General features: G+C 56.9%; 3 protein-coding genes across 3 annotated transcripts in view; all 3 read left to right on the top strand.

Moving 5' to 3' along the window:
* Positions 1 to 2,603: 2,603 nt before the first annotated feature.
* LOC119706656 (protocadherin gamma-A6-like) overlaps positions 2,604 to 26,153 on the top strand; it is a 206,834-nt gene continuing 183,284 nt past the window's right edge. Inside the window, exons 1-2 of the mRNA XM_038150573.1 lie at positions 2,604 to 5,114; positions 6,783 to 9,245. Coding sequence (XP_038006501.1) covers positions 2,661 to 5,114; positions 6,783 to 9,245 — 4,917 coding nt within the window. The 5' untranslated portion in view covers positions 2,604 to 2,660. The remainder of the gene's footprint in view (positions 5,115 to 6,782; positions 9,246 to 26,153) is intronic.
* Positions 15,614 to 18,227, top strand: LOC119706644 (protocadherin gamma-B5-like). The gene has a single exon (XM_038150561.1). It carries the CDS (start codon positions 15,723 to 15,725, stop codon positions 18,225 to 18,227), a length of 2,505 nt encoding a protein of 834 aa, XP_038006489.1. The 5' UTR covers positions 15,614 to 15,722.
* On the top strand, positions 19,936 to 22,769 carry LOC119706724 (protocadherin gamma-A10-like). Its single transcript, XM_038150668.1, has one exon. The coding sequence runs from the start codon at positions 19,936 to 19,938 to the stop codon at positions 22,582 to 22,584; it is 2,649 nt and encodes an 882-aa protein (XP_038006596.1). The 3' UTR covers positions 22,585 to 22,769.

Raw genomic sequence — 26,153 nt, 5'->3', positions numbered from 1 at the left:
CCTGCTCTTGCTGCAGTGGGAGTGGAAGGCAGGAGATGTGAGACTGACTTTGTTCTGTTCCTGTTGGGAGAAATAGATGTAAACATGACATAAGTACAGGGTGCATCTCTGTGGAACAGAGCATGTGATAAAGAAGGGGAGCAGATTCCCTCTCAGCCAGTGTTGTGGTAAGCCATTCTCAGTTGGATGACTGCTGATCTTTTAGTAGGGTTGTTTATCATTTGTGTGCTCTGGAATCCCTCAGCTCCTTCTCCTCACGGTGGTGAGCAGACAATTGTACCTCCGTTCATGGTGTGGCTGCAGTGCATGATCACCTCATGATAGATTTGAGCAGGGAGGAGATGGCCACAAGCAAAACCTGAGAGTGGCCTGGCGTGGAAGACAGAGCAGGGAGGGGAGCTCTGTGTGTGAGGCTGGAGAAGAACTCGGTCATTGCCGTGCTTGTCACATGTCATGGATGACACCAGGCTGGGCCTGATGGAGGGCAGTGTGATTTGAGTTGCTTCTGTAGGGCAAGGGAGACCTACCAGAAGCTGTTGCATCTGTCCATTTCCATGTGTTTCCAAGTCTTGCCATGCTGGTTGTGATGAGCTCAGGCTCAGGGTGTCTGATCCCATGTGGAAGGTCTCCTCTGTGCCAGCTGCCCGAGTGCAGGTGCAGCTCCCACTCACACCTGTGATGTTGCAGCTGTGCAGAGGAAGGGTTTCATGAGCACTCCTGGTGTGCTCACGCAGGAACATTTGGTCTGTGCTGTAAAATGCAGAATCATCTCTGCTGGAGTCATCAAAGGGCAGAGTCTGGGCCCAGCCCAGCCCAGATTGCCCCGCGCAGAGCAGGGGCCAGTGGGAGAAGGTGTGCAGTGTCCCCCAGGCCATGGCCCAGAGGAACATGCTGGGCAATCAGCTGGAGGCTGTGAAATGGCTGCGGAGCAGGCTGGAGAGGCACCTGCAGAGAGTTACAGACGGTGGCTGCGTGTCCAGGTGGAGAGCAGTGACTTGTGCTGTCCCTCCAGGGCCTGACTGGGCCCAGTTCTGTTCCGCAGCTTGGTGGCCGATGGCATTGAGTCACCTTCAGGCAGCTGGCGGCTGACACCGACTGGAGCTGATTCTCGGGAGGGCAGAGATGGCAGCCAGGGACAGGCTGGAGAAGGGGCCCCGTGCAAGCATCATGGAATGGATCAAAGTGCCAGGTGCTGCACGGGGCTGGGGCAATCCCCAGTTTCCAGAGAGAGTGGGGGATAGGGAAGGGCTTTGCAGAGAAGCGCTTTGGGTGATTGGTGGGTGCTAAGGTGGGACATGAGCTGTCCATGGGCACCTGCTGCTCCCTCCAAGTGTGTCCTGCAGTGCATGACATGCACTCTGCCCGGCAGGTCCAGGGAGGTTCTTCCCCCCCTCTGAACTCTTTTTGTGAGAACATAGACTGCATGCAGGTGTTGGGCCAATATCCCAATGGACAGGCCAGAGTTCCCAGAAGGATCATGGGAATGCTCTGAAGATTGGAACATTTCTGCAATTCATAAGGACTGAAGGAGTTTGTTTCTTGAAGTACAGAGAAATGATACCTCTGCATAGACTTTTATAATTATGTAGAAATGAGCCTATAGGAAAGATGGGGCAAGCTCTTTCTATGAGGTCTGGTGCTCCTAGGACAGCAGACTGTTATTTTCCACTAAAAGAAAGGAGGTTTTAATTAGGAGAAAGCTTTTTAGTGTGAGTTGTGTGATAGTGGAAGATGTGTCCCAGAGGAGTTTTGGACATGCCTCCAACGTTCAAGTCTAGCCAAAAGGGTTCCTGCTCATGTCAGATCTGTGTGTTAAATGGCCTTTAGAAAAAAGTTGAAGTTGGAAATCAAAATATTTTTGGCTCTATGAGGGACACAGCTATTCTTTACACATTTTATTGCCAGGCACTCAGATATGGAGATGCAGATGAACCAACTTTAATGAGTCTGAAAGAAAAGAGTAAATATTTTTCTGCTATCTTGGCATAGGAGATGCTTATATTGATTTAGGCTGATCTATGTCTCAAAATAATTCACCCCAGATAATGAAAAGAAAATTCAGGAAAAGTGTGGAAAAGCTCTTGAAGTCTTCCCCATATGGTCGGTTGTTGCTGGTGTTAATGGCCCATGATTATATTAAGAGCGGCTGAATTCCATTCTATACTGCCCTGCCATGAATATTTGCTTCTGACTGTAGAATGTGACTGCAAAGAATGCCCTGAAAGCACGCGACAGGACATTTCAGAGAGAAACGGCTCGTAGTGGAGTTACGGAAGTTCTTCTGCGCGGGCGGTTGGCAGCGGGGAGCGGCCCCGGGGCCGGTGCAGCCGCTGAGCCGCGCCCAAAGCCGGGCCCCGCCGAGCGCGGCCATCGGGCGGCTGCAGCGGCGCGGCGGCGCCTCCGGGTGTCGCTGTTGGCCGCCGCCGAGCGGCGCTGGAGCCGCCGCCGCCGCCGCCGCAGCGTCCTGCCCCCGCAGGCTGCTCGCTCGCCCGGCGCCGGCCACAGCGGCAGCGGCCGCAGCAGCGGCGGGAGAGGCGGCGAGAGGCGGCGCTCCGAGCTCGGTGCCTTTCGGCGGTGTCGGCCGCGGGCGGCGAGAGCGGCTGGAAGGGCGGCGGGGCGGCGGCAGGAGGCAGGAGCGCGGCGAGCGCGGCGGGCAGAGAATGGCGGGGAGGCGGCGGCAGAGGCGCGGGCCGGGCGGCGGGCGAGCGCTGCTGGCCGCGGTGCTGCTGTGCGTGTGCTGCCGGGCGGCGGCCGAGCGGGTCCGCTACGCCATCGCCGAGGAGCTGGGCAGAGGCTCGCTCGTGGGGCCGCTGGCGCGGGACCTGGGGCTCAGCGCCGACGAGCTGCCGGCGCGCAAGCTGCGGCTGAGCGACGAGAAGCAATACTTCACGGTGAATGAGGAGAACGGGAACCTGTACGTGAACGAGAGGCTGGACCGGGAGGAGATGTGCGGCGACTCGGCGACCTGCTCCGTCAGCTTCGAGGCGCTGGTGCACAACCCGCTGAACATTTTCCAGGTCGAGGTGTCCATTGAAGATGTGAATGACAACTCCCCAGTCTTCAGCAAAGCTGTACTGGATCTCGAGATTGGTGAATGGACTCTTCCCGGGACTCGTTTTCCTTTGGAGATGGCTCATGATGCAGACGTGGGCAGCAATTCGCTGCTGACTTACCAACTCATCAGCAACCCGTCCTTCTCCCTGGCCATGAAGGACAGTCCGGACGGAAACAAACTGGAATTAGTTCTGGAGAGAGCCTTGGACCGAGAGAGCCAAAGCTCCTTTGAGCTGGTGCTGACGGCAGTTGATGCCGGGGACCCTGTGAGGTCCGGGACTGTCCAGATTCGGGTCAACGTGACAGATGCCAACGACAACCCACCCATATTCGCGCAGGACCGGTACCGCGTGAGCCTGCGAGAGGACGCGCCGCCAGGTTCAGCAGTAGTGAACCTGTCGGCCACAGACGCCGACACAGGCACCAACGCCCACATCACCTACGGCTTTGGGAAAATGCCGGCAAAGGTGCTTCAGAAGTTCGTGCTCGATGCAGAGAGTGGGTCTATCACGCTGCAGGAGGCAGTAGACTTTGAGGAGACGAGTACGTATAACCTGGCTGTGGAGGCAAAGGACGGAGGGGGGTTGGTGGCACACTCTAAGGTGGAGGTGGAGGTGCTGGACGTGAATGACAATGCACCGGAGATCACCATTCTGTCACTGTCTAGCCCGGTGCCCGAGGACGCTCCGGTAGGAACTGTGGTTGCTCTGCTGAAGGTGCGGGACAGGGACTCGGGCGAGAACGGTCAGGTGTCGTTGGAGCTGTCGGGCGAGGCGCCGCTGTCGCTGGTGGCGTCGTCGGGCGGCTCGTACAAGGTGGTGACGGCGAGCGCGCTGGACCGCGAGCAGGCGTGCGAGCACCGCGTGACGGTGGTGGCCCGGGACCGGGGCAGGCCGGCGCTGCGGAGCAGCAGGGAGCTGGTGCTGGAGGTGTCGGACGTGAACGACAACGCGCCGGTGTTCGAGGAGGCGGCGTACAGCGCGTACGTGGCGGAGAACAACGCGGCGGGCGCGCTGGTGCTGCGCGTGCAGGCGCGGGACGCGGACGCGGGCGCCAACGGGCGCGTGAGCTACTGGCTGGCGGGCGGCAGCGCGGGCGCGGCGGGCGCGGCGCCGCTCGTGTCGGTGGAGGCGCGGAGCGGCGCGCTGTACGCGCAGCGCTCCTTGGACTACGAGCGGTGCCGCGAGTTCGCGGTGGCCGTGCGGGCGCAGGACGGCGGCTCGCCGGCGCGCAGCTCCACGGCCACGGTGCGCGTCTTCGTGCTGGACCGCAACGACAACGCGCCCAGGGTGCTGTGGCCGGCGGCGGCGGCGGCGGGAGAGGCGGCGGGAGGGGCGGCGGCGCCTTTCGAGGTGGTGCCGCGCTCGGCCGAGGCCGGCTACCTGGTGGCCAAGGTGGTGGCGGTGGACGCGGACGCGGGGCGCAACGCGTGGCTGTCGTACGAGCTGGTGGCGGCGTCGGAGCCGGCGCTGTTCCGCGTGGGGCTGCACAGCGGCGAGGTGCGCACGGCGCGCGCCGTGTCCGAGCGGGACGCGGCCAAGCAGCGTGTGGTGGCCGTGGTGAAGGACCACGGGCAGCCGGCGCTGTCGGCCACGGCCACGCTGCACGTGGTGCTGGCCGAGAGCTTGCAGGAGGCGCTGCCGGAGCTGAGCGAGCGGCCGGCGGGCGCCGAGGCGGCGGCGGCGGCCGAGCTGCAGTTCTACCTGGTGCTGGCGCTGGCGCTGCTGTCGGCGCTCTTGGTGCTGAGCGTGGCGCTGGCCGTGCTGGCGCGGCTGCGCCGGGCCGGGCCGCCCGCCGTGCTGCGCTGCCTGGGCGCGCAGCGCTTCTCGCTGGCCGGCGCCGCCTTCCCGGCCGACTTCTGCGAGGGCACCTTGCCCTACTCCTACAACCTGTGCGTGGCGCCGCCGGCCCGCGCCCCGCCCGAGGCCGCTTGGCCGCCGCCGCCGCCGCCGGTGCCCATCCTGTCGGCGGAGGAGCTTCTGGCCGGGGATTCCTGCGACAAGCCGAGCCTGAGCAGCAGCGCCGCCGATGGAGAACCCGCCAATCCAGACATACCGCAGGTCTGTAAACCTGAATACTCTTGTTTTCCATTTGCTTTTCAATGGCATGGTCCCCTTTTCCCTCTGTTTTTTTCCCCCTGATGTTGTTCGGGTAATTTTTTAGTCCTGGAATGAATGATGTACTGTATCCTCCTTCCCCTCTCAGCAAGCAGACAGTCGTGGCATTTGGGTTTTTGGTGGTAGTACATGAGAGGTATTGACCAGAGGTCTCCTTTTGAGTCATGAACGCGATAAATTGTAGAAACTAGTATAGATGCTTCGTGTTTCAAATTTTTTCTTCGAATTCCCTTTTCCCTAAACTCTTTTACTTGGACCTGTTTTGCAGTTGAACAAATGTTGACTAATGCTTTTGTCCTTTTGGAGGTTACTTGAGAATCCTTATCAAAACTCCACGGTGTGTCATGTTTTGCTGGAAAGCTGATTCACAAATGGTAGCACTCGGCTGTTTTCTTCCAGGCATTTTTTCTCTAAAGCAAAATCGTTGGTATTGCTGTTTCCAGAAGGAATATTACAGGCTGCTGCTCCCTAGACAATGTTCTCCTGTTCCACCATGTGTCTTCTGATGCTTTGCATAAGGCTGCTATGTAGATGGCAGCGTTAATGGCTGGATAGATTTTATCAAGACATGAGTTTTGTATTTTTCCTACAGCTTCTCATTCTAATCTTGCTCACTAATTCTGTGTAATCAGGTACGATGATTTTGAATGACAGAACAGGGAAAATGGAATTGATGCTTAGTGCTGGCATTATTATTTTTCTTTTATGAAATTTTCATGTTCTCTTCGGGAGAGGGAAGTTATTGGTCTTTCCTCCCTGCTGAAGGAGGAAAATGCAGGTCATGTTTTAAGATAAAGTGTCTGCAAGGATTGTGGCCCAGAGAGACCGGTGAATTATCCCAGGCATTCGTTTTAATCTGCAGTTGTTTGGTGGGGTTTTTTTGTTTGGATTCGCTGAAACCAGCGGAGTGGGATAGAAACGAAGTACTTAAAGCAATACGTGTCAATTGCTTAAGGCAGATACGTGTTAATGAGTCTAACAGCTGTGGATCTCCGGGGGACGGTCTGAATATCACTTTTCCTCCTTCAGAGCCCGTTTCTCTGTTGAATTCAATGATGATTGCTACAAAAATTCGTAATGGAGATTGTACTTTTGGGGTCGTAAGATAAGATTCATAATACTAGGCGCGTCGTATTATGAGAATTTTTTTCACTTAAGATATATGCACGTTAGTAAGTGACTTTTCCCGAGCGGTAGCAAAAGCATAACGACAGGGAAACTCTGTATTTCTCCCCGTGAAGATCAACTAAGGGTCGGGAATCGGCTGGAGAAAAGGCGAAGCAGGGTGGACGTCTCCGTGGCGAGTGTCCCCACGCCGCGAGCTGCCCGTGGGCCGGGCAGGATCGCAGCGCCGGGCAGCGCTCGGTGCCTGCAGTGCCGGGAGGAGGCTGCGGGCGCCGCTGTTGACCGAGAGGAGCGAGAGGGAGCTCGGAGCGCCGCAGCACCGCCCGCTGCGGAGCGGCTCGATCTCTCCATTGCTGGATTCCTAGCTCGGCGGCCGAGCGGTCTGCGATCGTCCCGGTAGCTCGGAACCGACCTGCAGAGAAGGGGAGACAACGGCGGCGGAGCCTGAAAGCGTGAGGGTCATCGGTGATCGGCGGTGGAGAGTAGCCGGCGGCGGCGATGTGCGCGGCGGGGAGGCGCAGGGGCCGGCGGCAGCGAGCTCTGCTCTGGGCCGTGCTGCTGGCAGCGTGGGAGGCGGCGTGGGGGCAGCTGCGCTACTCGGTGCCCGAGGAGATGCCCAAGGGCTCCTTCGTGGGCGACGTGGCCAAGGACCTGGGGCTGCAGCTGCCGGAGATCAGCGATCGCGGAGTGCGCATCCTGAACAAAGGTCGGACGCAGTATTTCGCTGTGCACGGGAAGACGGGACATTTAGTGACGGCAGAGAGGATCGACAGAGAGCAGCTGTGCGAGGACGTGCAGCAATGCGTGCTGCGCTGTGAGCTGGTAGTGGAGGGGGAAATGAAGTTTTATGAAATAGAAGTGGAAATCACGGACATTAACGACAACGCGCCCAGCTTTCGAGAGGCAGAAACAGAGCTGAGAATGAGCGAGACGACAGCCCCCGGTGCACGGTTTCCCCTTGCCCGGGCTCACGATCCGGACTCGGGCCGGAATTCCCTGCAGAGCTACGAGCTGAGCGGTGACGAGCACTTCTCGCTGGCCGTGCAGGCGGGCCCCGGCGGCGATCAGCGTCCCGAGCTGGTGCTGGCGAAGGCGCTGGACCGGGAGGAGGCGGCGTTTCACGAGCTGGTGCTGCGGGCGATGGACGGCGGCGATCCGGCACGGACGGGCACGGCTCGGATCCGCGTGACCGTGCTGGATGCGAACGACAACGCGCCGGTGTTCAGCCAGGCGGAGTACACGGTGCGTGTGCCCGAGGACGTGCCCGTGGGCTCCACCCTTGTGATCGTGACGGCCACGGATGCCGACGAAGGGCTGAACGGACAAGTACAATATTCCTATCAAATGGTTTCTGTGAAAGCATCAAAGATATTCCATCTGGACGCTGAAACGGGAGCGATCACGTTGATGCGTAATTTAGACTTCGAGGAAGGTACCGCCTACGAACTGGAGATACAGGTACGAGACGGCGGGGACCTTTCTGACATAACGAAAGTCGTGATCACTGTGACCGACGTCAACGACAACGTGCCAGAGATTTCCGTGAGGTCAGCACTAAGCGAGATCTCGGAAGACGCCCCCTCGGGAACTGTGGTAGCCCTTTTGAACGTGCAGGACCGGGACTCGGGGGCGAACGGCGAGGTGCGCTGCTCGATCGACAAAGATATTCCGTTCCGGCTTCAAAGGTCGCAGGGCAATTACTACAGCGTGGTGACGGCGGGAGAGCTGGACCGGGAGCAGGTGTCGGAGTACAACGTGACGGTGCGGGCGGCCGACGGCGGGCGGCCGGCGCTGCAGAGCAGCGCGGTGCTGGCGCTGCGGGTGCTGGACGTGAACGACAACGCGCCGGTGTTCGCGGAGGAGCGCTACAGCGCGCGGCTGGCGGAGAACAACGCGGCGGGCGCGCTGGTGCTGACGGTGCGCGCCACGGACGCGGACTGGGGGCAGAACGCGCGCGTGCGCTACCGGCTGGCGGAGGGGCGGGTGCGGGGCGCGCCGCTGTCGTCGTACGTGTCGGTGCAGGCGGAGACGGGCGCGCTGTACGCGCTGCGCTCCTTGGACTACGAGCAGCTGCGCGAGCTGCAGCTGTGGGTGCGTGCGGAGGACGGCGGCGCGCCGGCGCTCGGCAGCAACGTGTCGGTGCGGCTGGAGGTGCTGGACGAGAACGACAACGCGCCGCAGGTGCTGTACCCGCCGGCGGCCGCGGCGCTGGGCTCGGGCGCCGCGTGGTCGGGCGTGGAGCTGGCGCCGCGGCGCTCGGAGGCCGGCGCGCTGGTGGCCAAGGTGGTGGCGGTGGACGCGGACGCGGGGCAGAACGCGTGGCTGTCCTACGAGCTGGCCAAGGCCACGGAGCCGGGGCTGTTCCGCGTGGGGCTGCACAGCGGCGAGGTGCGCACGGCGCGCTCGCCGCTGGCCCGCGACGCGGCGCGCCACAGCCTGGTGGTGCTGGTGCGGGACCACGGGCGGCCGGCGCTGTCGGCCACGGCCACGCTGAGCGTGGTGCTGGCCGAGAGCGTGGCCGAGCTGCTGGCCGAGCTGGGCAGCGCGGCCGACGAGGCGGCGGCGCCGGGCGAGCCGGCCGCCAGCCTGACGCGCTGGCTCGTGCTGGCCGTGGCCGCCGTGTCGTGCCTCTTCGTGGCCTTCCTGCTGCTGCTGCTGGCGCTGCGCCTGCGCCGCTGCCACCGCCGCCAGCTGCTGCCGCCGGACGGCGGCGCCTTGCGCGGCGTGCCCGTGTCGCACTTCGTGGGCATCGACGGCGTGCGCGCCTTCCTGCAGTCCTACTCGCACGACGTGTCGCTCACGGCCGACTCGCGCAAGAGCCAGCTGCGCCTCTCGGCCGCCGCCTGCTGCGACACCCTCCCGGCCCGGCCGCCGCCCGACGAGCCCGCGCCGTTGCTCGGGGACGAGGACCCTACCGGCGCCCTCCCCGCGGATCCCGCTCCTCCTTCGGTGAGTTTCTTCGGTCGAGTTCTGTCCGCGACGCTTCCTCCTGTTGCATCCCTGCGCTTTTCCCCTCTCCTCTCTGTCCTGAGTTGGGAAATACTCTTCCAAGTCAGGTGTAGCGTCGCTGAGCGATGTGCTGGTGCCTGTTGCTGCAGGGAGGTGGACGGTGGCTCCTCGCTCTGCTTTCGGAGTTGTTGGGGAGTTAGATCTGGTGAGGTTGATGGTGGCTAGAAGTTCGTGTGGGTCTTTGTGGTTTCATCAGGCACCAAGTAGCTTCTGTGCCGTGACGTGTGTAACACCATGATCCTTCCAGTATCAGCTGTTGTGAATGGATGAGTTGCATAAGTAGTTTTTGTTCTTTGCTGGTTCCGGTGTCTTGCCAAGCCTGCGTGTGTTTGGTTGGGGTGAGAGTCCTCTCTAGTGTGATACTGACAGCTCCGAGTGTGATTCCACTGCTCATGGTTTGTACCCTTCTCTGCCTTCGTGGATAAATGGAGGTCAGGAGGAAATGTCTTTGCATTTGTCCAATCCTGCAGGGGAATGGGCCGGGAACAGCTGCTCCCTTGATGATGTCTGTGTGACTGTTATGGAGATGAAGGATCCTCTTGAGAGCCGCTGTCCTGTGGGGGGCTGAATGTGGAGGAGAGATACAGGAGGAAAGGGCAGAGGGGCTTTGTTGGTTTGGTGTCTTTAAAGGCTGAGCGCTGTCAGGTGTAACTGGGTGTGCCTTGGCTGTGAAATGCAGGTCATGGCAAGAGCCTTGGGGAGGGTGGGAGGGGAAGGGTTCAAGGTGCAGAGTTAGACATAAGGAGAGGGTGGTTGCCCCTATACAGCCATTCACTGCCCCTGTCTCTCCTGGAGCACTGTTTCTCTTTGTGGTTTAGAAGTCTGAGGTTTCTTCAGAGCAGAGTAGTGAGCAGAGAAAAGCAGCTTCCTTTATCCAGAGATGTGAAGGCATCTGTGTGAAGTTGGTGGTGGGAAAAGAAGTGGTCTGGGAAACTGGGCCTTATATGTCATGTGCATGTAAGTTAGATGGGTCAAAGACCACCCTGGGATTGTAAAGGATTGGAGATTTGAGTCCTGTAGTTCTGCCTGAGGATCTGTTGAAGGATGGAAGGGACTGCTTTTCTCATTTATCTTTTCATTACCCGCCTGTAGCATCACTCCATGTGATGTCCTCCTTCCCCAAATATTTGGCAAGAAGACGTGTAATTCTGGCCGTATGGAATGCCCTGGGGAGTTCTTTGTGTGTGTTTGGAGGTGGTCATTACAGTGTAACTTACCAGCTTCATTACGTGCTCACGGCATAAATCATAAAAGGTCATGTGGGAGTTTGGGAAGTGCAGTCGGTGCATTCATTGCTTAGTAAACACCTGTAGTAGTGACTACTCTCAGCCACCTGATCAAGAAGGGTGTGTCATGATCTCCTCCTTTCTGTGGCTGTTTGTTCCCGTCCTTGCTCTTTGATGGTCTGCAGATGGTTCTTTCTCTCTGCAAATGCGTGGAAGATCTGTTGTCATTGCCTGGCTGTCCTGTACACACCTTTCACGTTTACAGCTGTAAAAAGACTTCCATAGGCCTTTTTTAAACACGGCTCTGTAATAAATACTCTTGCTTACGCATGCACATACTGAAAACTCAAATATTACCGATGGTGAAGAGGCATCTGAGCAGTTTTTGTTTTGGTGGAGTCTCTCTGCCAGTTTTGAAGATCTGTGATAGCCATGTGAGTTGTGCAGAGTTTGAGGGGATGGTTGGGTGTGCACTGTATGAGGAGGCACAGCTGGAAACACGGCACGTGTTCTGTTGATTCCTGGGATTGAAATGTGGCTTTCTGAAAATAACTCTGAAGGAGAATTGGTTTTGACATTGGGTGGTTTGGACTCAAATGGCCTAGTTTTGGGTTCAGCACTCTTTTGCATTAAGAGCCTTCAGAGAGCTCATGTGTGATGGTTCCTTTGAGCTGATACTATGATGACTGAGTCTTTAATAGATCTACTAATACCTTATGGTCTTTAAAGCATTTTCTATTTCTTCTAAGTACTGGGAGGAACAGAATAATCTTTGTTGTGATGCTTGGGATCTGAGAAGTTATGTGTGCAGCTTTTATTTCATCAGAATTTGTCTGCAGATTTAACTTTCCTTTTGTGTGGAGTTTGGGATAAGGCAAGAGTTTCATCTGTCCAAGCCAGGGCCCGTGCAGGAGAGTGAAGCGGCTAAAAGGAAGGCGTAAAGCTCCAGTTTGTTCTGGATTCTAGACGAGGCCCACAGCTGTGGCTGTGTTTTGTTTTCAGGGTCTAAGACACGACTGTGCCTGGGGTGGATGATGTGAGCTCCTGTGTGAGCATCCTGAATACTTCTTACAAACTAATTTCATTTGTGTACCGATGACAGCTGAGATGATCTGAAATGTGAATCCATGGTTCATGGACTTCTGGTGATTTCTCAGTCTTTTTTGTGTCATATTTGATTGTTTGTTTCTTGTGAGGGAGTAAAGCTGGACCTCATTGTGCCTGGCAATCCTGCAAGCAAATAAAAGCGGGTGAAGCTTATGAGGAGAGCAGGAGTTGTTTAGTCTCAAAAAAGAGGAGGCTCAGGGAGGACCTCATTGCTCTCTCCAACCACTTGAAATGAGGTTGTAGTGAGGTGGGGGTTGGTCTCTTCTGCCACTTCTCAAGTGAAAGGCCAAGAGGAAATGGCCTTAATTGGTGCCAGGGGAGGTTCAGGGCAGCTATTAATTGAATATTTTTCTCTGAAAGAACGGTCAGGCAGTGGAATAACTTAGGCCCAGAGCGGTGGAGTCACCGTCTCTGAAAGTGTTTGAGAGGCTTCTGGATGTGATGCTTGGAGATGTTGTTCAAGGGTGATTATGGTGGTGGTGATCTGGGCTAGATGACTTTGAAGGTCTCTTCCAACTTTGATGGTTCTGTGATAATGTGAAACACCCAACGATGTCTTATCATTTTCCGGGTGGGAGAGCAGTTCTCATCCGTACCTTGAAGGTGGACATCAGCTAAATTTCTGCTTCCCTCCACTGGGACTGACTGAAATGCACTTTTCCCTGTGGCTGATATGTGGTTAGAATCTGGGTGTTGTCCATGATGCAAAAACCAGGCTGCGAATGCAGATCCGGGAGACCAAGAAAATTGATTGGAATGTGGAAAATCGATGGGTCAGTGAGGCTTTGGCTGGAAAATGGTTTGATTTCGGCCTTGTGCCAAGGTCATTGCCCAGGTCTATGCTGGTTTCTTTCATCCTGGTATCCCTGTCCTGAAAGACACTGCCACTCCTCCAGCAGTAAAGTGTTTCCTGAGAAACTGTGCGGGTGATGCTTGTGTAGAATGGCTTATAATTCCTGTACGAAAGTTTCATCATTCGTTTGTGACTGCCAGGAGCACAGAGATGCACTGTGTCTTTGTAGGTGCAATTAGACTTTCAGGTCTTTGGTTCCTGTAAGGTCTTGGTCTTTTTACCCATTGCTGGCCAGTGCTTCTTCTTTTGGAATTATGACTCTGGATTGGCAGCACATACCTAATTCAACCACCAAGGACAGAATTTAGTGTGCGAGGAATGTGAAGGAAAAGGAAAAGTTGAATCTGTTGGAATTTCTTTCACGGGTGACATGGGAAAAGAGATATTTTGTGTCTTTGAGAGGTCGCATAATAGAATTGCTGCGAGCTGGTGACTCTTTTTTTGTAACAAACCCCACTTCAGCGCAGTCGAGCGTAAGACTTTAGGGCTGCACTTGCACCTTTAGGCCTCAGTGACTGCCAGGTGTTCACAGAGATGAATTCCAACGCCCACAGCAAAGACCAAGAAGATTTCCTGGTGAATTTCTCTAAGTGGCCCTTGTCTTCTAATGCTTCCTTGCCTTGCTTGTCTAAGATGTGTTTTGGTTTGGCTTTTTTGATTCTTGTCGCTCTTTCTCTGAAAGCTTCCTTGTGATTATCAGCCTTGCTTCACTCAGCAATGCATCCTGCGTTGGTGCCTCTTGTTCATGCTACAGCAGGTGTGAAGGGCAGGAGAGGTGAGGGCACCTTTGAGTTCTGTTACTGTTGGGGGGAAGGGAGGTAAACATCACCTTGGCAGCATCTCGGATAGAAGAGGGCAGGAGACTTCCTCTGAGCCGTTAGTTGGATGAGCCATTCTCTGTTGGATGACTGCTGGTCTTTTAGTTTGGTTGTTTATCATTCATGCAGTTCAGAATCCTTGGGTTTCTTCTCAGGATGCTGATGAGCAGATAAATGTACCTTCCTTCCTGATGTGATCATGGTGCTTTATTCCCTCGTGATAAATTTTGCCAGTGATGTTAAGGGGCGGTAGCAAAGCAACAGCTGTGCAGCATTGGAGAGAGACAGGAGACCTCTGTAGGTGAGAGCACAGAAGAAGGGATGGTGATTTCCCTTGCTGCTGTGTGCCATACGTAACACGTGCTTGTGCCTGATGGAGTGCCATGCAATTGGAATTGCTGTTGCTCAGTAAGTGTGGCCTACAAAATGTTGCTGCGCCTGCTCTGTACAATTCCCTCTGTTGGTAACTCTTGTCTGTTGTGATGAGCTCAGGCTCAGGGTGTCTGATCCCATGTGGAAGGTCTCCTCTGTGCCAGCTGCCCGAGTGCAGGTGCAGCTCCCACTGACACCTGTGATGTTGCAGCTGTGCAGAGGAAGGGTTTCATGAGCACTCCTGGTGTGCTCAGCCAGGAACATTTGGTCTGTGCTGTAAAATGCAGAATCATCTCTGCTGGAGTCATCAAAGGGCAGAGTGGCCGCCCAGCCCAGCCCAGATTGCCACGCACAGAGCAGGGGCCAGTGGGAGAAGGTGTGCAGTGTCCCCCAGGCCATGGCCCAGAGGAACATGCTGGGCAATCAGCTGGAGGCTGTGAGATGGCTGCGGAGCAGGCTGGAGAGGCAGCTGCAGAGAGTTACAGACGGTGGCTGCGTGTCCAGGTGGAGAGCAGTGCTGTGCGCTGTCTGCACTGGGTTCAATGCTGTTCCGTACCCTCACAGCAATGGGATCAGGCACAGCCTTGGTGAATTCGCAGGGACACCGAGCTGAGCTCCTTAGTGACAGGTCAGGGCTGGTGTTTATGGATGAGCTGGAGGAGCAGAGCTGTGCAAACGTCACGGCGTTCCAGAGGGCCAAGTGCAAGGTCCTGCACGTGGCTCAGGGCAATCTCCAGTCCAAACAGAGAGTAGGAGATAGAGAGCAGCCTTGCAGAGAAGTGCTTTGGGTCACTGCTGGATGCTGAACGGGACATGAGCTGGGGATGTCCACTTGCTGCCCCGCTTGCACCTGGGGTTGCATAACCAGTCGGATGACCAGCAAGAAGAGGAAGGTGGTCATCTCCCTCTGCGCTTCTTTGGCCACAGAGATGGTCAAACAACTGTAACATCTCTGCCATGAAGAAGCTCTGACAAAACTCAGGTCCTTAAGCTTGAGAAAATAAAGCTTTGAGGAGAATTTTTGTGTCTTTTCAATTTCTAAAAAAATCGTTGTAAGAAAGATTGAAGGAGATTTCTTTAGGCGTAGATTAGACAAAATGTTTAGGATGAGGATGGTGAGACACTGGAATGAGTTTCCCAGAAATATTATGGATGTGCCACCGTTGGAAGGCTTCAAGGATGGGTTGGATGGGCCTTTCAGTAAGCTGGTGCAGTGAAGGATGCCCCTGCCTGTGACTGATGAGTGGGTTCAATTATTTCAAAGGATCGATTCAAGCCAGAGAATTCTTTGGGTCTATGAAAGACTGTCGTTCGATTTGCATTTCTGTCATCAGGTCCTGAAATAGGGAGATGCAAAAGAAGCAACTGTTCAGAATCAGAAACAAAAGAGAAATGTTTTGCTTAGCATAAAGATAAAAGCATTGCTTTAGACCAAACTATACCTCAACTTAATTCGACCCAGGACAGCAAAGCAGAATTTAAGGTACATGACAGAGTACTTATAGATTTCCCTGGCTATAGGCTTATATACAGTTTCCTGTTTCCTTAGCTGTGTCTTGATATTGTTAAGACAAACTGAGTTCCTTTATTTCTTGATTTGCCGTCAACGTTTGCTTCCCTACATCCGTTGGTACAGCAAAAGCCGACATGAAAGCGTTAAACAGCGTGCGGGAGTTTTAAATGTATTTAAAATCGCGTTTAGGGCCTGAGCCGCGCCCAAAGCCGGGCCCCGCCGAGCGCGGCCATCGGGCGGCTGCAGCGGCGCGGCGGCGCCTCCGGGTGTCGCTGTTGGCCGCCGCCGAGCGCCGCTGCAGCCGCCGCCGCCGCCGCCGCAGCGTCCTGCCCCCGCAGGCTGCTCGCTCGCCCGGCGCCGGCCACAGCGGCAGCGGCAGCGGCCACAGCGGCAGCGGCAGCGGCGGCGAGAGGCGGCGCGCCGAGCTCGGTGCCTTTCGGCGGTGTCGGCGGCGGGCGGCGAGAGCGGCTGGAAGGGCGGCGGGGCGGCGGCAGGAGGCAGGAGCGCGGCGAGCGCGGCGGGCGGAGAATGGCGGGGAGGCGGCGGCAGAGGCGCGGGCCGGGCGGCGGGCGAGCGCTGCTGGCCGCGGTGCTGCTGTGCGTGTGCTGCCGGGCGGCGGCCGAGCGGGTCCGCTACGCCATCGCCGAGGAGCTGGGCAGAGGCTCGCTCGTGGGGCCGCTGGCGCGGGACCTGGGGCTCAGCGCCGACGAGCTGCCGGCGCGCAAGCTGCGGCTGAGCGACGAGAAGCAATACTTCACGGTGAATGAGGAGAACGGGAACCTGTACGTGAACGAGAGGCTGGACCGGGAGGAGATGTGCGGCGACTCGGCAACCTGCTCCGTCAGCTTCGAGGCGCTGGTGCACAACCCGCTGAACATTTTCCAAGTCGATGTGGCGATCGAGGACGTGAATGACAATTGCCCGGTCTTCAGCAAAGCTGTTCTGGATCTCGAGATTGATGAATGGACGCTTCCGGGTGCTCGTTTTCCACTGGAGAGGGCACAAGACGCTGATGTGGGAACGAACTCACTGTTGATGTACCATCTCTCTAGCAACCCGTCCTTCTCTCTGGCCTTAAAGGAGAGCTCTGAGGGGAGCAAGCAGCCGGAAATTATTCTGGAGAGAGCCTTGGACCGAGAGAAGCAGAGTTCCTTTGAACTGGTGTTGACGGCCGTAGACGGTGGGGACCCCGCCAGATCCGGGACTGTCCAGGTTGTGATAAATGTGACAGACGCAAATGACAACCCGCCCGTGTTCAGCAAAAGTGTCTACGAGGCGCGAGTGGCAGAGAATTTGCCAGCGGGGTCGCTCGTGCTGCGGGTACGGGCGACAGATGCGGACACAGGCTCCAACGGGCGAGTCTCCTACTCATTTAGCAACGTCCACGGCAGCATCAGTTCGTTGTTCAGTGTCGACAGCGAAAGCGGGGAGGTCAGGACGGCGGGTCCCCTCGATTTCGAGGAGAAGAGTAAATACATTTTCGACCTGGAGGCGAAGGATGGTGGCGGTTTAGTGTCACATTGTAAAGTGCATATCGACATCACGGACGAAAATGACAACGCACCCGAGATCACCATTCTGTCGCTCTCGAGTCCGGTGCCAGAGGACGCACCGGTCGGCACCGTGGTGGCCCTGCTGAAGGTGCGGGACAGGGACTCGGGCGAGAACGGTCAGGTGTCGTTGGAGCTGTCGGGCGAGGCGCCGCTGTCGCTGGTGGCGTCGTCGGGCGGCTCGTACAAGGTGGTGACGGCGAGCGCGCTGGACCGCGAGCAGGCGTGCGAGCACCGCGTGACGGTGGTGGCCCGGGACCGGGGCAGGCCGGCGCTGCGGAGCAGCAGGGAGCTGGTGCTGGAGGTGTCGGACGTGAACGACAACGCGCCGGTGTTCGAGGAGGCGGCGTACAGCGCGTACGTGGCGGAGAACAACGCGGCGGGCGCGCTGGTGCTGCGCGTGCAGGCGCGGGACGCGGACGCGGGCGCCAACGGGCGCGTGAGCTACTGGCTGGCGGGCGGCAGCGCGGGCGCGGCGGGCGCGGCGCCGCTCGTGTCGGTGGAGGCGCGGAGCGGCGCGCTGTACGCGCAGCGCTCCTTGGACTACGAGCGGTGCCGCGAGTTCGCGGTGGCCGTGCGGGCGCAGGACGGCGGCTCGCCGGCGCGCAGCTCCACGGCCACGGTGCGCGTCTTCGTGCTGGACCGCAACGACAACGCGCCCAGGGTGCTGTGGCCGGCGGCGGCGGCGGCGGCGGCGGGAGAGGCGGCGGGAGGGGCGGCGGCGCCTTTCGAGGTGGTGCCGCGCTCGGCCGAGGCCGGCTACCTGGTGGCCAAGGTGGTGGCGGTGGACGCGGACGCGGGGCGCAACGCGTGGCTGTCGTACGAGCTGGTGGCGGCGTCGGAGCCGGCGCTGTTCCGCGTAGGGCTGCACAGCGGCGAGGTGCGCACGGCGCGCGCCGTGTCCGAGCGGGACGCGGCCAAGCAGCGTGTGGTGGCCGTGGTGAAGGACCACGGGCAGCCGGCGCTGTCGGCCACGGCCACGCTGCACGTGGTGCTGGCCGAGAGCTTGCAGGAGGCGCTGCCGGAGCTGAGCGAGCGGCCGGCGGGCGCCGAGGCGGCGGCGGCGGCCGAGCTGCAGTTCTACCTGGTGCTGGCGCTGGCGCTGCTGTCGGCGCTCTTGGTGCTGAGCGTGGCGCTGGCCGTGCTGGCGCGGCTGCGCCGGGCCGGGCCGCCCGCCGTGCTGCGCTGCCTGGGCGCGCAGCGCTTCTCGCTGGCCGGCGCCGCCTTCCCGGCCGACTTCTGCGAGGGCACCTTGCCCTACTCCTACAACCTGTGCGTGGCGCCGCCGGCCCGCGCCCTGCCCGAGGCCGCTTGGCCGCCGCCGCCGGTGCCCATCCTGTCGGCGGAGGAGCTTCTGGGTGGGGATTCCTGCGACAAGCCGAGCCTGAGCAGCAGCGCCCTGACGGGAGAGCCGTCCGCCAATCCCGATGTACCTCAGGTGTGTAAATTTCCCACGCTCTTTTTCCGTGAGCCTTTTCTGTGAGCGCGGTGGTGGCAGCGAGCTCTTTAGTTTAGTTCTTTATTTCGGGTCGGTTTTTCCCGTTTGGTATTTCCATGACGCGTTAAGTTATTATATCTCGTGTTGGGATATAATCACGTTGCAGCAGCCCATGCGATATGGCACTTCCTGCCTCTGAAGATATGGTGAAACTCTTATTTCTCTCCACCTTTACCTTCTATTCAGTTTCTGTGATAACTTTCTGAGCATTCTGACGTTGTCTTCAATGTTTGAATTTGAACAACGTTACTTTTCCTTGTTTTATTTTTCTTTCTCATCGCAGTATACCCGAACCTGAATGATATCAAGGGGAAAAAAAGCCGTTGCTAAATGTAGTTTTGATATTTTAGTACCAAAGGGAGTTTGCGTGTGGCTCCCTGAATAGAGAATTTATGTATCAGTAGTGGGTCCTAATATCGCTTGAGAAAATGATGCCTTTGAAACGGTTACAGCAGCCAGACAGGGTAATTCAGGATTTGGAAAATAAAACAAACAAACATACACAAACAGAAAAAGGAATCAAAAAACTTAAACAAAGCAAACAAAGTACCAAAAATCTTCAAAAGCACACAAAGATACTCCCAAACATTATGTATTTCAAACTCTAGTTTTAGTTTTTTATTCCCCTTTGCTTATTATATAATTTGAAGACTTTTATTTTAGGTATGTTTTAGTATTTATTTTCGTTTCGGGTTTTTTTAATTCTTCTGAAATTTCCCCCCAACCCAGAATGCATGGACTTGATCCCATGGGAGGTCCTTTCTGACGTGAAGGATTCTATTGTTTTATGGCTCATTGCTACTCCACAGAGGAGAACCCGGTGAAAGCGCAGCCTGTAGAGTGTAAGGGCATGAGGAGCAATTCCGAAGCGGTGTCTGGAGAATGGGGTGAAGTCAGGGTGCTTCAGAGCAGCCTAGGATGTGCAGCTCGAATATAATATGGTCCAAAATTTTAGTGTTGTCCCTATACTGCGGGATGCAGGGACTAAACATTTTGGGTGTTCATAATAATTTCCGATCACACATGGAGCTGTTTTAACCTGCCCAATGCGTGAGCAGAAAGTCCTTGACGACAGACTGTTCTAAAAAGCTGTGCAGTTGCAGGAAAGAGATTGAGCGTCGGGGCCTAAGGAAATTATATGAGCATTACTCTGCATGCCATATTCAAAGAACATATTTTATCGTATATATGAAAAATTTTTTCTGTGCGGCAGAAATACACAACCCCAGAAGGTGTATTAAATGTGTCTCGTGACGAGCTGAATGATCGAATAAGAGATCAGCTGTAGAAAAGCCGAGGAAGAGGGTTCCCAGAGGACGGGACCCACTCTTTCCGAGGCTACTGCCCCCTCCCCGCGAGCTGCCCGTGGGCCGGGCAGGATCGCATCGCCGGGCAGCGCTCGGTGCCTGCAGTGCCGGGAGGAGGCTGCGGGCGCCGCTGTTGACCGAGAGGAGCGAGAGGGAGCTCGGAGCGCCGCAGCCCCGCCCGCTGCGGAGCGGCTCAGTCGCTCGCTCGCTGCATTCCTGGGTCGGTCGCCCGGCGATCTGCGATCGTCCTCACAGTGCGGATCCGTGCAGGAGAGGAGGAGAAATAGGCTACGATAGGGGCCGGTGAGCAGAGAGTCCTGTAGAAAACCTCAGCAGGCGCGGGAAGCAGAGCAGCAAGCGGCGGCAGGGAGCGGCAAGCGGCGGCGATGTGCGCGGCGGGGAGGCGCTGGGGCCGGCGGCAGCGAGCTCTGCTCTGGGCCGTGCTGCTGGCAGCGTGGGAGGCGGCGTGGGGGCAGCTGCGCTACTCGGTGCCCGAGGAGATGCCCAAGGGCTCCTTCGTGGGCGACGTGGCCAAGGACCTGGGGCTGCAGCTGCCGGCGCTAGGCGATCGCGGCGTTCGCATTGTAGAAAGAGGTCGGACGCAGTATTTCGCTGTGCACGGGAAGACGGGACATTTAGTGACGGCGGAGAGGATCGACAGAGAGCAGCTGTGCGCGAATGTGCAGCAATGCGTGCTGCGCTGTGAGCTGATAGTGGAGGGGGAAATGAAGTTCTATGGAATAGAAGTGGAAATCACGGACATTAACGACAACGCGCCCAGCTTCAAGGACATCGAGCTGGAACAGAAAATGAGCGAGACGACAGCTCCAGGGTCACGGTTTCCCCTGCCCGACGCTCACGACCCGGACTCGGGCCGGAATTCCCTGCAGAGCTACGAGCTGAGCGGTGACGAGCACTTCTCGCTGGCCGTGCAGGCGGGCCCCGGCGGCGATCAGCGTCCCGAGCTGGTGCTGGCGAAGGCGCTGGACCGGGAGGAGGCGGCGTTTCACGAGCTGGTGCTGCGGGCGACGGACGGCGGCGATCCGGCCCGGACGGGCACGGCTCGGATCCGCGTGACCGTGCTGGACGCGAACGACAACGCGCCGGTGTTCAGCCAGGCGGAGTACACGGTGCGTGTGCCCGAGGACGTGCCCGTGGGCTCCATCCTCGTCACCTTAGCCGCCAGCGACGCCGACGAGGGTGTGAACGGACACGTCAAATACAGTTTTCATAGAATTTCAAAAAGGGCATCCGAACTTTTTGACCTTGAATCTAAGACAGGAGAAATAACCCTTAAGGAGAACTTGGACTTCGAAGAAATTTCCTCATTTGAAATGGAGGTGAAGGCACGAGACGGCGGAGAGCTATTCAATGCAGCCAAAGTCACGATCTCCGTCACAGACGTCAACGACAATGCCCCTGAACTGACCGTATCGTCTGCATTGACTGAGATCTCTGAGGATGCCTCGTCGGGGACAGTTGTGGCCCTGCTGCACGTACATGATGTAGACTCGGGGGCAAACGGCGAGGTGCGCTGCTCGCTCGTCGGGGATGTCCCATTCCGGCTTCAAAGGTCGCAGGGCAATTACTACAGCGTGGTGACAGCGAGAGAGCTGGACCGGGAGCAGGTGTCGGAGTACAACGTGACGGTGCGGGCGGCCGACGGCGGGCGGCCGGCGCTGCAGAGCAGCGCGGTGCTGGCGCTGCGGGTGCTGGACGTGAACGACAACGCGCCGGTGTTCGCGGAGGAGCGCTACAGCGCGCGGCTGGCGGAGAACAACGCGGCGGGCGCGCTGGTGCTGACGGTGCGCGCCACGGACGCGGACTGGGGGCAGAACGCGCGCGTGCGCTACCGGCTGGCGGAGGGGCGGGTGCGGGGCGCGCCGCTGTCGTCGTACGTGTCGGTGCAGGCGGAGACGGGCGCGCTGTACGCGCTGCGCTCCTTGGACTACGAGCAGCTGCGCGAGCTGCAGCTGTGGGTGCGTGCGGAGGACGGCGGCGCGCCGGCGCTCGGCAGCAACGTGTCGGTGCGGCTGGAGGTGCTGGACGAGAACGACAACGCGCCGCAGGTGCTGTACCCGCCGGCGGCCGCGGCGCTGGGCTCGGGCGCCGCGTGGTCGGGCGTGGAGCTGGCGCCGCGGCGCTCGGAGGCCGGCGCGCTGGTGGCCAAGGTGGTGGCGGTGGACGCGGACGCGGGGCAGAACGCGTGGCTGTCCTACGAGCTGGCCAAGGCCACGGAGCCGGGGCTGTTCCGCGTGGGGCTGCACAGCGGCGAGGTGCGCACGGCGCGCTCGCCGCTGGCCCGCGACGCGGCGCGCCACAGCCTGGTGGTGCTGGTGCGGGACCACGGGCGGCCGGCGCTGTCGGCCACGGCCACGCTGAGCGTGGTGCTGGCCGAGAGCGTGGCCGAGCTGCTGGCCGAGCTGGGCAGCGCGGCCGACGAGGCGGCGGCGCCGGGCGAGCCGGCCGCCAGCCTGACGCGCTGGCTCGTGCTGGCCGTGGCCGCCGTGTCGTGCCTCTTCGTGGCCTTCCTGCTGCTGCTGCTGGCGCTGCGCCTGCGCCGCTGCCACCGCCGCCAGCTGCTGCCGCCGGACGGCGGCGCCTTGCGCGGCGTGCCCGTGTCGCACTTCGTGGGCATCGACGGCGTGCGCGCCTTCCTGCAGTCCTACTCGCACGACGTGTCGCTCACGGCCGACTCGCGCAAGAGCCAGCTGCGCCTCTCGGCCGCCGCCTGCTGCGACACCCTCCCGGCCCGGCCGCCGCCCGACGAGCCCGCGCCGCTGCTCGGGGACGAGGATCTTGCCGCCGCCCTCCCCGCGGATCCCGCCCCTCCCTCGGTGAGTTTCTTCGGTCCAGATTTTCTCCACCACGCTTTCTCCTGGTGCTGTCGGGCACTTTCTCCGCCGTGCTGTCTGTCTCGATCAGGAGATTTTGCTTTAAAGCCTGGTGAAGTTTCCTTTGGTGAAAAATCTGATGGCTGGTGCCCGTTGCTGTCGTTATGTGAACATGGGGTGGGTCCTCAGCCTTCCAGTTAGAGAAGAAGGAAAGAGAGCGAAGGCTGCCGCTGGCAGGCTCTTGGTTAGGTCGGAGGTTTGGGTATTGATCCGGTTCCAGGTGTGGTTCCCCTGTGTCAGCTGTGCTCTGTAGAATCTGTGTTGCTGTCAGCTTTAGCTCTTCTGAAGGGATGAATCTCGTTATTAAGAAATACAACTTTATAGCAGGCTCCTGTGTCTTCCCAAGAGCACATGTGCTTAGATAGGTAGAATGTGTCTTGAACCAAATGCTGTTGGCTTTGTGTGGAACCTCTCTGCAAGTTCTTTTTAGCCATTATCACTCTCCATGATACATAGTGGAGGTCAGCAGGAATAGTGTTTGCATCATCCGTGCTTTGGTTGTGTCGCCAAGAGAGGATTGGACCCGGCAACAAGTGGTCCCTGATGATGTGTGTCTGCCTGTTATGAAGGTGAAGGATCCTCTTGATGTTATGATTCCTTAAAATCCTGAGGGTGGCTGCATGTGGAGGAGGAATTGCAGGAGGAAATGGCAGAACTGCTTTGGTTGGTGCTTGTTTTCTAAGGTAGAGCTTTGTCAGATGGGGCTGGATGAGCCTTGGCTAGAAAAGATTTAGCGTGGCAAGAGAATTGCCTGGATGGGAAGGGAGAGACTGAAGGTGCAGCAGGAGATACAAGGTTGTCATAGCTCCCTGTGAGCAGATATTCCCTGAGTCAGTGTCTCTTGGAGACTGCTGGGCTTTTCCTTGGAGGCCCATGAAGTCTCTTCAGAGAACTTCAGTGAGCAGCAAATGCAGCTGGCACAGCACAGAGATGTACAGAGAGCTGTGTGAACTTGGTGGTGGGAAGAAAAATGGTCTGTGGAGCTGGGCCCCCAGTGTCACGTGTTTTTGGGATATTTGGGTGAAGGGACACCAGGGATGGTGTGAAGGGTTGGAAATCTGAGTGCTGTGAACCGTGCGTGAATGTCTGCTGAAAGACTCCCGGGAATGTTTTCCTCCATTCCCTGTCCAGCTCCTATCTCTAGGATGAAGCAATGTGAGGTTCATCTCCCCAGAGTAATTGTCCAGAAGATCTGCATTCCAGCTGCATGGAGAACCCTGTGAGGTTCTTGCTCAGTGTTTGCATGTCATCATAATTGTGTCATTTCAACGTTTAATTTTGTACTTATGTAGGATGGTGTATGAGAAGAGCGAGCTACGTATTCAATGCCTATTAACCTGTCGTCGGTCATCTACTCTGAGTTATATAACCCAGCAGAGTGTGGTGAGCTCTTCAACTCTGCAGGTGTTGACTTTGAGTCTCGTTCTTCTGATGACCTGAAGATGGTTCATTTGTGTTTGTAGGTGAAAAGGGAGAGACTTCCCTAGACATGTTTCTTGAAAATGTCTCTGTAATAAATGCTTTTCTTGTCCCATGGCTAGGGTGAGATGTCAAATCGTAGCAATAGGAAGGAGATACTCTCCGAGCAACTCTTCTTTTGATGGAGTCTTTTTTAATTGTGAAGATCTGTGCTGAGCACGGGAGCTGTGAAGGGTTAGGAGGGAGTGCTGGGTGTGTGGTGTGTGAGGAGGTCCTGGTGGAGACATGGCATGTGTTGTGCTGATGCCCAGGGCTATTGCTGGCCCTCTGAAAATGAGTCAGGAGGAGCCTTATGATTTCCAGTTGTGTGGTTTGGACTGAAATGGCCCAGTTTGGGCTCCATGTTCCTTTGCATCGGGAGTGGTAGTCTCACATCCTGTGAGGAGTCCATGTGCTGAAGCATGGTGGTGCTGCGTTTGAGGTGATACTGGGGTGTGTGGGTCTGTGCCAGAGCTGGTAATAATTTATGGCCTACAGGACATTTCCCACTTGATCAAATAACTGGGAGAAGAGAATACTCCTAGTTGTGATGCTTGGGCTCTGAGAAGCTGTGCACATGAGTTTTCTTCCAGTGGTGTCTGTGTGCAAAGTTGGCTGTCCTGTTGTGTTTGGAGAGAGAGAAGAAGTCTGTGTGTCCAGAGGCAGGGCTGGTGCTGGAGTTCTCTGTGCTGCAGTTCAAAATGCAGGAATGAATGGTGTCCAGTTCTGTTTGTGCCAGGAGTTAGCTGAGGCCCACAGCTGTGGTTCCAAACTTTTTCTTCCTCTTGCTATCCAAGGACATGACAGTCTGGGGCCTGTGTAGTGAGCTCCTGTGTGAGGCCCCTGTGTGTTGGTTCCAGTCCAGTTTCCTGGGCTGTGTATATACTGCAGCTGAGCAATCTGCAAGGGGAGGCCGTGACTGATACTCTCCTGGTGTTTGCCCATTCTTGGCTGGGTTGATTTCAATTGTCTTTGATATTTTCTTTAGTTTGGGTTGGTTTGTTTGTTGGTTTGTTTGTATTTTTGTCAAGGAGTAAAGCTGATCCTCCCAGCTGTGCCTGGCAATCCTGCAAACTCCCAACCATGTAATTCTCCCGTGATTGTGGGGGAGAGTATCTCTCCTCCATCCCTTGAAGCTGTACATGTAATCATGTTATCCTGGAAGCACAGAATCATGGAATGGTTTGTGCTGCAAAGGACCTTAAAGCTGCTCTTGTTCCAGCTCCTGTGCCATGGGCAGGGGCATCTTCCACCAGAGCAGGTTGCTCAGAGCCCCGGCCAGCCTGACCTTGGATATTTCCTTCCAGAAATACAACTTCATGAAGGGATGTTTGCCCAAGGCGTTGCTTTCTCTGTGGCCAACATGGAGGCAAACTGTTGGTTTGTGTTGCTGGTGAAAGGGAAGGCTGTGAATGCAGAGTGAGGAGGGTGAGAGCTCAGTTCTGTGCCGGGCAAATCGGTGACTCAGTGTGGGTTTGGCAGAGGAATGGTTTGATTTTGTGCTTGGTGCCAAGGGCAGAGCCATTGCTGTTCTGATCCTGGTTTCTCTGTCATGAACGACAATGACTGTCCCCCAACAGTAACATTTTCCACAGTAACTGTTTGTGTAGAAGCATAATTGTTGGCTGGAAGAGGCAATTAATCCTGTGTGTAACCTCCATTATCCTATATGTCTGTGCAACATCGTTATATAAAGTTTTCTCAGAATTGTAATTTTACTTTCCTTCAGGCCTGTGTTTCCAGGAAGGGTGCAGCTCATTTCCACAATTCTGGTCATTACTGGTAAATATGAAACACTGACTGTGGCTTTTCAGCACAACCTTACTTCAATCTCATAGGACTGAATGGTGAGTGGGGAATAGGAAGCAGAAGTGATGGGGGAATCTGTTGTAATTTGTCAGAAGATTTACCTTGAGGAAGCGGCCGAAGAGAAGCTGTATAAAGTGATGGTTTCATAACTGTGCAAGGTGAGCACCCATGCAGTAGAAAATGTTGCTGAGATGTTGACAAATTCTTCAAATAAACCCTCCTCCCCCCCCTGCTGTGCTGTCTAAGTCCTCAGAGTCACACACTTGCAGCTTGAGACCTCAGTGACTTCCAGTTGCTCTCAGGGATGGATTTTAAGGCCTGCAATAAAGGCCTGGAAGTCTTCATTTGAGCATCTCTGTCTCCTTCTGGTCTTCGAATGCTTCCTTGTGCTATCTGATACATGTTTTGGGTGTTTCTGTGGGTTTTTTATTTCACTTTGGTTT

The sequence above is a fragment of the Motacilla alba genome, chromosome 13, assembly GCF_015832195.1.
Source record: "Motacilla alba alba isolate MOTALB_02 chromosome 13, Motacilla_alba_V1.0_pri, whole genome shotgun sequence".
Classification (NCBI taxonomy): Eukaryota; Metazoa; Chordata; class Aves; order Passeriformes; family Motacillidae; genus Motacilla; species Motacilla alba.
This window is presented reverse-complemented; position numbering and strand designations above follow the sequence as displayed.

Coding starts and splice junctions, on each gene's coding strand:
- LOC119706724 (XM_038150668.1), top strand. CDS start 19,936: ATGTGCGCGGCGGGGAGGCGCTGGGGCCGGCGGCAGCGAGCTCTGCTC.
- LOC119706644 (XM_038150561.1), top strand. CDS start 15,723: ATGGCGGGGAGGCGGCGGCAGAGGCGCGGGCCGGGCGGCGGGCGAGCG.